Below are 12,718 nucleotides of genomic sequence, written 5' to 3' on the forward strand. Positions count from 1 at the left end.
CCGTTTTCATAGTTTTTTTTTAAATTATTAAACAAAACATTTAAATTTTAGCAATTCAGAAGCAAATGATGACATAGGCCAGAATAATGCAATACAGTCATCCTCAAAAATAACCATACATACACTGATCAACCTATACTGTCCGTACACGACAAAAGGGATTACAAAATACCCGATCAGCTAAGCAAAAGAAAGAAAAGGTCACATATGCTACTGGTACGCCTAATGAAATCATCTCACGTCCCAGAGGGTGTATCCTCACCTGCACGTTTATCTGCTCACGCCATCCAATCGAGACGATCTTTGCAAAGATAGAAGACACACACAAACACACCATAGAAACTAGAAGGGTAAGCTAACTTGAATGAAGAGTAACCATGCAATTTATTTTATGCTAAGGCAGAAAACAGGATTCATTAAACAGTCTATCAAAAATCATCTATTAATTCCAACTATAACACCACACGCCATTCTAGACTCGATATCCGGATTATGTAAGTGGCATTGGAGCTCTTGGTGACTTGCACTTGAGATGGTTCCTAAACTCTGTAGAGTTTTAGGCACAAGGGGTATTCACCCAACCACTCTCAAGGTAAATCCCATCACCTCTACGATGGATCGGATTCATAGACCAGGACCTCCTGCTACTTCCCCCGACGTAATCCATCATACTCTACTTGAGTCTTAATGGTTACTGGAAGCGTCAGGATATCACCAATCTGAGTCCTCATGCCCTTACATTTACTAAACCACATTCCTTAGGATTTCCCTTGACATCCTAACTCTAACATACTTCCATTCACATCAAATTCACACTCAATTCCATCACACAGTCCAACATGCATAAGGATCACATACAATATCAACCATCATCATCTTAAAGCAACCAATCTAGCATCAAGAAATCAAAACAGTGGGAAAACCAATCTTCTGCAGGGAGTCTCGCTTAGGCTAGAGGGTCTCGCCTAAGCTAGAGAGTCTATCTCGCTTAGGCGAGTTGATCTCGCCTGGGCGAGACATCATACAGTGGCGAATTACAAATCCTGGGCGAACTCTCGCTCAGGCTAAACTGGCTCGCCTAGACGAGATGTCATCTCGCTCAGGCGACCTCAGCTCGCCTAGACGAGATTTCGCACAATGACAAGGGTGAGCTTCTGGTATTTTCGCTCAGGCGAGACCAACTCGCCTAGGCGAAACCAACTCGCCTAGGCGAAACTACCAGGAAATCCTCCCTGTTCTGCACATGCAAGCTCGCTCAAGAACATCTCCCACTCAATTTCACACACCAGCAGTCTCAAACATCAATTAAACAAGCAATCATGCAATTAAAGCACTCACGAACACAATTCACATCAAAATGAGTTACAGAGTTAGCTTCCCTTACCTATTCTTGAGTTAAAGTTTGGGTGAAGACAACCTAGAAGAGGGGAGCAGAATTCCTCAGCTGAACCTAGAAGAATTTATCATCAAATCACACAGGAAGCATGAGCACTGGATTAGACTCTGAATGGAAGCAGAATTTCGAGTTGAATTTCGAATTCAGAATTGAAGCTGCAAGGAAAACTTACCTAGGAGATGAGAGGCTATGAGTGGAGGCAGCAGAAGGCTCAGGCGTAGCTTCTTCTTCAGGACCTAATCAAGAAGCAAGGTTGGTGAGATGGAGGCAAGGGTCAGAGAGAGGGAGACAGAGGGGAGAGTTGAGTTTGCAGAGAAGAAGAAAATGAGAGTGGGTTTGATTGTGTTTCTGAAAAAAAGGAGTGTTGCATAAGGTGTTACATATGTTAATATTATCAATATGATACACTTTTTTTTTACAAGATTTAAATCCATGATCTCATGGAATCTACCTAAATTTTCCAATACTTTTGACCTACCCTATCGGTGGATTTCCACCAGGTAAATAAAAGAATTCAGAAAGTTATGTGAACATTTTGTTACCACATGTTACATGGAACATCCTATACTAAATAAATACTACTTGAACGTGTTCTTAACGCCGTTGGAAATTGAACATCTTCACTGATATAGCAAAGACCAATGCAAAAACCACTGGGAATGCAACCATCACAGCTGCAACCACTCCAAGAAAATCATGCTCAAAACCGAAGTAGCTTCTTACAAACCCTTCTACTGTTGTTCTTCCGTCACTAGATTCCATGTTTTTGTGTATATCTCCATATTGTGAAGCCACCAATCCATACAAACTCCATGCTACAGGGTTAATCCAACTGTACCATCTCCACCACACTGGGATTCTCTGTCATTATACATAAAAGAAGATCAAAATAAGATAAAATACATTAAGATATTCTTCTGTGCTTGGAAAGTACTAATCTACAATAGTGCATGAGTTTGAAAGGGAGACAAAACTTACTGGTCTTGGGACTATGAATCCTGAGAAGAGATTCCACACTGCATAGAATGCAGAGGAAACTATAGAAGAAATGTGTTGGTTTGGGGTCACTGCCACTGACATCATGCCATAGTAGGTGAAGGTTAGGAAGGTGAAGTACATGAAGAATAGGTACCAGAAAACTTTAGTCACAGTCCATTCAAAACCAATCATGGCATAGATTATGATGCCATATACCACAGCTTGTGCTAGAACATATGGAAGCTCAATTACAACCTGCAAAACAAGAAGATCAATATCAGAAAAAATGCAGAGGTTATGCATATTAGCAGTGTTATACTCCATATTGAAACCAATTACTGATGTGTACAATTTCCTAAGAGACATGTTGCAGCCTAGGACAATGTAGGACTTGTGAGGATATAGAAACACTCAGAGGAAAAGTTTTTGATAAAAGGAATTGCTTGCCTGAGCAAAAGCATATGGCAAAGCTGAATACATTCCAGCTGCTTTTTCCCTGTAGAAGACAGTTCTTTCAACAGCAACCACTGGCTGCACTGCATTAGCATTCTTAATGCCAATAAGAAGAACAGCAGCATACATGGAGCCCATGGCATTAAAAAGATCTTGTTGTAGGTCACTGCAAAGATTGATGTCAAAATTTACTGTTAGATCAAATGCTAGTTACAGGTTGTAATAGTTTGAAGCTATAACATTTCTAAGTTTGTGGATTGTTTTGTTCTTACATTTTGGAGCCAAGGTTCCAAAACATGCTACCGATCACAACAGCTACAGTGGTGGAGTAAAGAAATCTAATGGCAGTGTATAGAGGATTGCGCCAGTAAGACCAATGTTGTTTCCATAAGCAAGCCATGCATTGAGTGAAGAATGAAGTTGAGTACTGTGAAGGAAAATAAAGGTCTTTGGAACCAGGAGCTGGAGTACTCAATTCTTTAATAAGTCCTTTGTTTCTCCTGAAAAAAAATGCCAAAGTTTAAATATCAGTAAACATTCTACACTGTCATAAAAAAAGGCTTGTACTTTTTGCATTATAAGTTCTTTCAGTGAATTATATCTGAGTTCTACTCTACAGTTTGATTACACTTCACACAACTGAAAGTACCTGTATAGCTCTGAACTTTTGTACACCTGTGCAAAATCGATCCCCAATTCCATTTCTTTTGCTGAAGTTGAGACTTCCAACATCCATGTTGCTGGATTATAGCCATCTTTAATCTTACTGACACCTTGGATTTCCTTCAAGATGAAAGTATGCACATGAAGTTAATGATATGAAGCAAAACACGAATTCAGTGATCCTTATTTATCAATGCAAATTTTCTACCTCAAAGTAACTAATTAAATGGGAAGAATGATGTCCAAGTGGCCCCACATATATTTCTTGCCCTCCTTGCTTCATTAGCAAAAGCTGCATTCATAGTGACACAAAAAAAGGATTAGAAACTCAGAAATGGAAGAGAACAAATTGAAATTGCTACTTTTTTAAATTCTTCCTATGTTAGTTACCTCATCAAAAGATTCAAATATATCTATGCTTGGCTGATGGATGGTGCAGACAACTGTTCTTCCTGTGTCTACTGTGTTCCTAACTGCTCTCATGACAATTGCAGCAGCTCTTGCATCTAGCCCAGAAGTTGGCTCATCCATGAATATTATGGAAGGATTTGCGACAAGTTCAACTGCAATAGTCAACCTCTTCCGTTGCTCAGTTGAGAGACCATTAACACCAGGTAATCCAACTAATGCGTGCCTCAGTGGCTTCAGTTCCACAAGTTCCATAACTTCCTCAATGAACATCTGCAACCATTTAACACTGTCAAACTTGGTAACGATGATTAAAGGAACCTTTTGTAACTTTAGTTGTTTGATGACATGATGGTTCCAACCAGGATTGGTGAAAGGTACTAGTTTTGGAGCTAATACATTCATAAAAGATACTCGTGAATATTCAAGTGTTCAAACCAGTTATCCTCGTATGCAAAACTAAAAAGCTAAACTAACCTTCCTTGTTTCATCATTGATTTCTGGGGACAACCGAAGCCATGCTGAATAAAGCAGGGATTCATAGACTGTAACATGAGGAGAGTGGATATCATTTTGCTCACAGTATCCAGAAATCCTTGCAAATGTTTCTTGCTTTTTTGGATAACCAGAGATTGTGATATTTCCGCCAATATAACCCCCAGTTTTTCTACCAGCAAGTACATCCATCAGAGTTGTTTTTCCAGCACCAGTCACACCCATTAGAGCAGTGAGAACACCTGGCCTGAAAGCTCCACTGACACCCTTCAAAAGAACCAATTTATCCTCAACAACACCTCTGTTCCTCATTTCCTGCAAGTATTTAATAATTTCATGTCACAAGAATGCTAGAAAAGATAAACACAAGCATTTTCAATTTGTTTTTTTTTTTTTGTTTCCACATTACCACTGGCATGTCGACAGAATATGTTACATCATCAAAGGTGATGGAATGAGGTTCAAATGGAAGAACCATTCCTCTTTTCCTGTTATGATTTGTCTCTGCATCAACTGCTTCGTGCCTAGTAGATGAAGTATGGGGAGAAGTGCTTCCACTTGTACTTTCACCATTTCTCACTGAAGTAACCCCAATGTTAGCCTTAAGGTGTAAGGTGAATTGAAATCAAATATTACTTATGTATATATAGATATTATTCATTTGCAGTTGGTATTGAATTACCTTTATTTGAGTACTGAGAAAAGCTATGTTTTGTGTTCTTCATCACATTAGTTCCCTTTTTACTACCACCATTCTGGTCATTGCTTTGAGATTCATCTGATATAACAGCCTGATGTTTCCCAAATGCTGCATGATTAATTTTGTGAAGTTAGTACACAGGCATACCTTTTGGTAGTTTGTCATACATTTAAGGTACTCACGATTTAAGTATTTAAGGGCAAGGATGTAGCCAAGGTTGAAGAGTAATGTATATCCAATCAAAGCTCCAACACCTATCCAGTACCAATATGACTGAGTGAAGAATCCCCGAGATTTCAAAATTTCAACTCCTAGAGGCTCAGTAGAGTTTGGTAGAACCTGTCATGGGAAAATATGTTCAAATCAAATGTCATATTATTTATATTATAAACCATTGGAAGGCATGAAAATAAAAATACAGATTAGTTAAAACTTACATGTCTCCATCTTTCCCCAAGAAACTCATTATTTACCATAGCATTTTGCCCATACATCATAGGTGATATCCAGAAGCCCCATAGCCACCATTTTTTTATGTTGTCTGGGGGATTAAAGGGCACAAAGATGCATTGTTAGTGTAGAACATAAAGTGACAAAGCCTAGAATGTTTAGTTCTGTATCCTTGATACCTTTTGATAGGACAAAACCACTCATAGAAAAAAGGATGGCCAGTGTAAACGACCCAAGTGTTAGAGCCACTGTCATTTCCCTCCCAACTGCTGCAATTAATCTGAACAGTGCCGAAGCCATTTGATTTACAAGTGCAAGAACAAGGTATTGCCTAAACAATCTGCATTAAGTTGACATATAAATGCTCTATTAGTTATTAATAGGATTCAAATAGAAAATTATACAATAGAGAAAGTACTAATTTACTAGTTTGATGAGTACATGTGAAAGCATAGGTTTTTTACCTTCCAACATGTGGATCAAAACCAATGACATAGTAGGTAAGGAATACCCAAACACCCACTTCCATAAAAGTCAAAGGGAATTTTAGGATCCATGCAGGAAGAGCATACACCCATGAAGGGAAAAAAAGATAATCCCTTTGTTTGTAGAAAACAGGAAGCCTTGAAACAACCATGGAAAGTTCAGCCAATCCATTGAACATAGTCACAACAACGCCATAAAACAAGGCACCCACATATATGCCTCCATGAGTCACTGAATCTCTGTGCATCTCTGTCCGGAAGAAAATGGTCATGGCAATAATTGCCAATGCTGCGAGCTGAAAGGAGGGGAAAGTTATCAGTAAGAAAATAACAGCATTAGATGATAATGATAAGACAAAAAAATGAAGCATTCAATTTCAAAACCTACTTGGAAAAGCTTGAAGGTGTAAACGAATGAATTGCGTTTCATAAGTAAATATTCTCTGGACAAGCAAGCTTTTAGCAACTCCCATTTTCCCACTCCATACTTTTTGGTTGTCAAGGCAGCTGGGTGACTCTTGGACTTGTCAAATTCAGTAGCAAGTTCTTGAGCAAGGCTTCTCCCAACATGAAATGATTTATGTGTCTCTGAAAACTCTTTGGCTGTGACAAATCTATAAGGTTGATTTTTGTGTGCCCAGTACTGCTCCTGATCCTTCCTTGATGTTACCTATAACATAACATATTAATGATGAAAATTAAATGTATGAAACCCCCTTTTACCAGAGCAGACAGATTGAGTTGTTGAGACAATACACAAGAACACTTACCTCTTGCAAAAAGTCTGCCACCCCTTTCCTCTCAGGACATTTAAAACCCATTAATTCGAAAAATTCAAGGACATGCTCACGGGGACCCTGATACACAATGTGACTATCAGAGAGTAGAATAATGTCATCAAATAGATTGTAAGTCTCTGGTGCTGGCTGCAGCAGCGAGATGACTGTGGTTCCTTTGAGAATGTGAACATATTGCTTCAGTGAATTCACAATTTGAAAAGTTGTTGAGCTATCCAACCCAGTGGATATTTCATCCATGAAAAGTGCTTTAGCTGGTCCAACCAGCATCTCCCCTGTATTCATAGATATATAATTATTAACTAATAGAATCTTGGAATCAAACTTTCAGGAGATTAAACAAGATACACTTCAAGATTGAAATCAGGTTAACTTTACCTGTTGTAACACGTTTCCTTTGTCCACCAGAGATACCTCTTAACATAGCATTTCCTACAACGGTATCAGCACAAACCTCTAGTCCCAAAATCTGCAAATGCATATCCAAGAAACAAGAGTCTTTTAACCGAAATATGACATGGATGGAAAATGATCAGAGATTGGTTTTAATGTATAAATTTTACCCTCAGTACGTAGTCTGTTATCATATTTGCCTTCTGGCCTTCAGATGCTACAGCCTGAGCATTATGAGTCAAAAGAACAACCAATTAGTCATCAGTCATTCCAATTTCTAAAACCAAACAGCTTTTGATATTAAAAACTTGTTAAGCTGTCATATTTTTCTTTCACACTTTGGTCTGAAACGCTACTGAATGCAAGTCAAATATGAAAAACACATTCTTGGCAGAAAAAAAAAAATCATTACCTTCATGTAGGCATCAATATCTGGATCAGGCTTGATGCTTGCCTCCTTTTCTCTTCTGGACAATTCCGCTAGCAAGTCTACAGATGTTAGACATAGTCAAGAGTTAATTTCCTCAAAAAAGTCAACCTGTGTTTGGAATATTGAATTTAATAATGAGTGTAAGCATAAAGAATTCCGATGAACTAACCATAACGAGGTCCAACTCCTTGGACTCTTGCCGAGAAGGCCAAGGTTTCTCTAACTGTCATCTCTCCGATGTGAAGATCATTTTGATTCACATAAGCAGCGGTTCTTTGGGGTACAAACTCATTCATCCCGTGACCATTATAAGTTACCTTTCCAGAGATCTGATCAAGAAGTAGCAGAATATTAGCTAGAGCTTTAAGATAAGAAAACAGAACTAAAAGCATGCTAACACTGTTACACAAAAATAAATGATTTTCGTAACAAAAATCATTACCTTCAGTTTTGGATCAAGTTTTCCAGCCAAGGCTAACAGGAGTGTGGTTTTCCCAGAACTTGGAGGGCCTAAAAGCAATGTCATTCTGAAGAATAAAAAACGGAAAAATCGTGTTATATTAGTCCTCCAAAGAGATATCAATGACAATAACACAACATCAGTACCTGCCAGGCTTTATTTTTCCACTAACATTCTGGAGAATGTTTAAATGTTGTTTCATGGTTGGAAGTATATGAAGAGAGTTCATCAGGCCCTTGAAGAACACAAATGAAACAAAACGTCAAGTTAGTTACTTCGCTAAGATCATTTAGCAAGTTCGAGCATATAATTAAATAGGTACTGATATACTCACCTCCACTATATTAACCATGAAGTTAGTGAACGTAGGCAAAGCTCTAGTTCCTACACGAGCTTCTGCTTCGATGTTCAAGTTCTCAAAACGAACCTCTATGGTAGGAAGATCAATTCCAACTCTAATATTATCCAATCCAAGAGGAAGAAAAATAGGAGAAGCCATTAGTGCGTTTGTATTAAAATCAAGAAGAATGAAACGAGAGTGAGATTCTCACCTATCGATTCTGCTCTTGAGCTTGAGCAAAAACCTCTCATTGTCCTCTTCTGCAGTTCTGACGAGTCTTTCAAGCAAAGCTCTCTTTTCTTGCAACCCAAGTTTCTGTACATCGATCTCATTGGCTTCCCCATCAGGTGAGGTGAGCAAAGCTTTCCTCAAACGTGCAACCGTGGGAAGCTTCTGAATAGCAGCCCATTTGAGAGCCTCTTCATCATTCTCCTGTTCGAATGAGTTTGAGAATATCTCTGCGTCACTGTTCCTCCAAATGGATGAACTTCCAATCCTTAAACTACCCCCACCCTCCATGTATCTCAAGCAAAGTCTGAACCTTTATGGCACCCCACTTGAACTGCAGACAAACAGTACCCAGAAGAAACTACAAATCTGGAGAAATATCTACTTTAAAGTTTGTTTCTTTTGCTCTTGTTTTGCATGACCCAGTAGCTTTTTTCTTTCCCTTTTGGGTGATTGAGATCTAACAAAGGTGTTGGGATGTATATATAGGGAGAGAGAGAGAGAGAGAGAGATGGAGAAGGAACAGGAGTGAGATGATAAAGGTATGTCATTTATGTCAACGTGTCAAACTTGGTGGGAGAGTGTGACATAAAATAGCATGAACACAGACATAACATAGCTGGGTTGTTGATGTTGCTTGCAAATGAGGGAGACGTTGAAGGTGGCCACGACCATGGCATGCAACAACTTGGTTTAGTTTGTTTTGTCTTTTGCTTTCTTTTTAGGAAAGGAACCAAATTGGAAATGTGGAAGCTGACATCACTCATTATGTTATGTTATCTCTCTTGTACCTTGGAACTGTTACTCAGATTTTGGGTGTGGATTTATTGGGGTTTTTCTTTTTTATAAATGTGTACATATTCACTACAAGATTTATCTGGTTTGGAAAGTCAACTCAAAATGTGATGGAAAAACAAGAGGAATTGTATAGAAGAAAAATTTTACGTAATATATTGTCCTTTTTTGTTATTATTATTTAAATTGAATTAAGTGTTTATGCATATATTGTAATAGTAATATTTACAAAAACAAAATAAAATCAGAGTTAAGATAATAAATATTGTATTAAAATTTTGTCTTTTTGTCAAAGTTAAAGATAATTTTTTATATTAATACTCATACTTTTTCTTGATATTTTAAATTTATTTATTTTCCTTAAACACGATTAATCTTAATGTTCTTGAAATTTAGGAGTTGATTAAGTTTTCTTTTAACTGTCCCTTACTGAGAATAAAATGACAATACTATGTTATTGACATTGCATTATTAAATTTTTAATATATGGTTTTAAATTTCTGAAATTAGAAAATAATATAAAAATTAATAACTATATATTTGAGTTGACATGGAATAATAATAAAAAGTTTACTTCTTACAATTTTCAGTAAAAAAAAATTAAATTAATACAATAAAAAATGTTGTATTTACTTTTCTTCTAAATTATTATACTAGTTTAATTATTCGTGTTAAAATTTTATTTAGTAATAAATAAATAAATGATTTCTTACAAATATTATTAAGTTAAAAAAATAATATGTTACAAACTATTTCATCAATTTTTCTCTTAATAAACTTTAAAATCATGTTTTTATAAAAAAGTAATTATTTATTCAATATAAAATTTAATTTTTAGACATTTCTAATGAATATTTTTTTATTTTATTCAATAAATATTCCATGCTAAGTCACATATCAATTTTAAATATATTTATTTTTATTAAATACTAACTAAAATTATTTTGATCATTACTTATTTTAATTAATCAAATTAATATAATTTACATCAAACTTTTTATTCATTTTTTCTTATTTAATATTTTCATTTTTTTAATATGAAGCTTTGATTAATTTTTATTGAAAGCTACATGGTTGCTCTTACATTACATAAGCAATGATGTGAAGTAAGAGGCTGATATATACAGTGATGTTGGTTCGAAGTTGGATAAGGAAAAATAACAGTTAAAAACGAAAACGACACGTTATGTGATGTATGTGATGTGATGTGATGTGACATGTGTGGGGTTATGTATGTCCAACCCTTTATAAATTTCATCATCACTTATGTGTATGTATGTTCCTAATTATGGTAGCAAATATTGACTTCATTATGATGAATTACAACATCTAATGCAAATAATGGCGACATCATTCTTGACTAAGGGGTGTTTATCAGATTCAATTATTATAATTAATAAAAATAAGTACAAAACATATGCATAGTTTATGATTGATTTTTAATTAATTTTGGCCTTTGACTTTGAACTATAAAATTAATCTCTTAAGACAGAAACTTTGAATTTAATTCAACAACATCGCATACCTAATACAATTTCGAGTTTTGTCTTATTTCCATTTTATTTATTCTATAAATAATATTGAAAATTAACATCATCTAAAAATTTATAAACATCAGCCATATTATTATTTTAGAAATAAAAACATAATAAGATATATGGTAGGAACAAAACACGGCGAAAAAGATAAGGCATTACATAAATATTGATTATTTTAATATAGTTTTTTCACTTTAATATATATATATATATATATATATATATATATATATATATATATATATATATATATATATATATATATAAACGTGTTTAATCTTTGGAAAATCAAAACAAAAAAAAAAAATTATTAGGAATTAATAAGACATTAAAGTGAATATGTGATTTTTGTTTTCATTGGTGTGACTTCTAAATAAGATTCACTTTGTCCGGCTTTCCAAAAAAACTTCTCTTACTCGTCGGTTCGATTTTAAGTAATTTATGAATAATAATTTATTAAGTTTTTACTTCATAATTTATATCTTTCTTGCGAAAATAATTAAATAACAATCAATTTAAAAAAAAAATAGTTATTATATTAACTAAGTTAAATATCATTTTATAAACTATTGTTGGTATCTAAAATAGTTTTTATAATGAATAAAAAATATAATTTACTTTTAAATTAAATTCTAAATCAATCTTTAATACTAGTTATTAAAGTTTTAGTTATCAAATTAGTGTTTAAATTAGTTTTCAATTTAAAATTAGAGACTAATTTGTTTTTGTAAAAATGGTAGTAAAGTTAGTAAAAATCGTAATAAAGTTGGTATAAATATGAATATAAGTATACATTATCCAAAAGATAAGGATGGAATATAAATTTTATGTGAATTGTACAGAGATAAAAACGAGGATAAATTTTCACTTTAAAATTATCATCCTGTATAACATTTTGGCTTACGATAATGAAATGGGATAACCTAACTTTGGTTGACTCTAAATATGTCTTTACGCTGTAAATAAATTTCTCTTATTACGATAATAATATTTATTTAATAGTATTTTGAGTTACGTGGATGAATAAAGAATATAGCTTACTGTGGTAATAAAATTTATTTAATAGTATTTTGACTTTCGAGGGTGAATAAATAATAAATAGGTATGGAACCGTGGACCGACATAAGAAATAATGGCTTGATTTATTTTTTAAATATTAGAAATAAATGAAGAGGAGAAATATGTTATACTTCTTAATTGAAGTTTGGTTGAATAAATCACTTTTTTACTTAATCACATGTGCATTGGTTAATTTAAGTTATATGAGATAGTAACAATTTTTTGTTTTATGCGTATAATTGATTTAAATTGGGTAAGTTGAATTGTATGATATTTGGCACGTGCAAATTGAAGTGTTGAGTTTTGAACCCTAATTCCAATTACGTGCAGATTTGAAATTGAGGGAAGAGGTGGCGAAATCAGAATTTGGAGTGACGCTTCAAAGCGTTTTTTTCAGTAGCTAGGGAAATTAATGTGTGCTACCATAGAATGGGTTCGTTAAAGAGTAGTGTTGAATTCAATACCATTCGGTACACCTAATTTTTTTTTGTTAAATATCATTCTTTAATATAAATTTATAATTTATTCATTTATTTATTTTACGTCTAACTTTTATTTATGTTTATTGTTCAATATTTTTCTGGGTTCTCAGTTCCTTCATTTTATCTGTGAGACTGAGTTAAATTATTGGTAAATTTTACTTAATATTT

At 34.4% G+C, this 12,718-nt stretch overlaps 1 protein-coding gene across 2 annotated transcripts; it reads right to left on the reverse strand.

Moving 5' to 3' along the window:
- Positions 1-84: 84 nt before the first annotated feature.
- LOC114195526 (pleiotropic drug resistance protein 1-like) lies at positions 85-9,155 on the reverse strand. 2 transcript variants are annotated; one of them, XM_028086034.2, is made up of 24 exons: positions 8,660-9,155; positions 8,443-8,563; positions 8,255-8,343; positions 8,091-8,175; positions 7,818-7,977; positions 7,631-7,707; positions 7,389-7,442; positions 7,204-7,294; positions 6,799-7,100; positions 6,417-6,698; positions 6,008-6,324; positions 5,723-5,883; positions 5,531-5,634; positions 5,276-5,432; positions 5,076-5,201; positions 4,803-4,972; positions 4,376-4,708; positions 3,881-4,171; positions 3,699-3,782; positions 3,477-3,610; positions 3,100-3,327; positions 2,822-2,993; positions 2,375-2,629; positions 1,759-2,257 (listed from the first exon to the last, which is right to left on the reverse strand). In XM_028086034.2, the coding sequence occupies exons 1-24, from the start codon at positions 8,965-8,967 to the stop codon at positions 1,991-1,993; spliced, it is 4,368 nt and encodes a 1,455-aa protein (XP_027941835.2). In that variant the 5' UTR covers positions 8,968-9,155; the 3' UTR covers positions 1,759-1,990. The 2 variants fall into 2 exon arrangements, 1 of the variants encoding a protein (XP_027941835.2); XR_014994775.1 differs by lacking the exons at positions 8,091-8,175; positions 8,255-8,343; positions 8,443-8,563; positions 8,660-9,155 and adding exons at positions 85-301; positions 1,385-1,450; positions 1,569-1,632 and having other exon boundaries at positions 2,124-2,257; positions 7,818-7,993.
- Positions 9,156-12,718: the final 3,563 nt, after the last annotated feature.

This window comes from Vigna unguiculata, chromosome 1 (genome assembly GCF_037176805.1).
Source record: "Vigna unguiculata cultivar grain cowpea cultivar isolate G323 ecotype 2 chromosome 1, ASM3717680v1, whole genome shotgun sequence".
Taxonomy (NCBI): domain Eukaryota; kingdom Viridiplantae; phylum Streptophyta; class Magnoliopsida; order Fabales; family Fabaceae; genus Vigna; species Vigna unguiculata.

What these genes read in the sequence shown, in the direction of transcription:
- LOC114195526 (XM_028086034.2), bottom strand. Translation starts at nt 8,967, where the DNA reads ATGGAGGGTGGGGGTAGTTTAAGGATTGGAAGTTCATCCATTTGGAGG. An exon ending in ATTCTGTCGACATGCCAGTG is followed by an intron (nt 4,709 to 4,802) that starts GTAATGTGGAAA and finishes AAATACTTGCAG; the next exon opens with GAAATGAGGAACAGAGGTGT. An exon ending in ATTTAATTAGTTACTTTGAG is followed by an intron (nt 3,611 to 3,698) that starts GTAGAAAATTTG and finishes TTCATCTTGAAG; the next exon opens with GAAATCCAAGGTGTCAGTAA.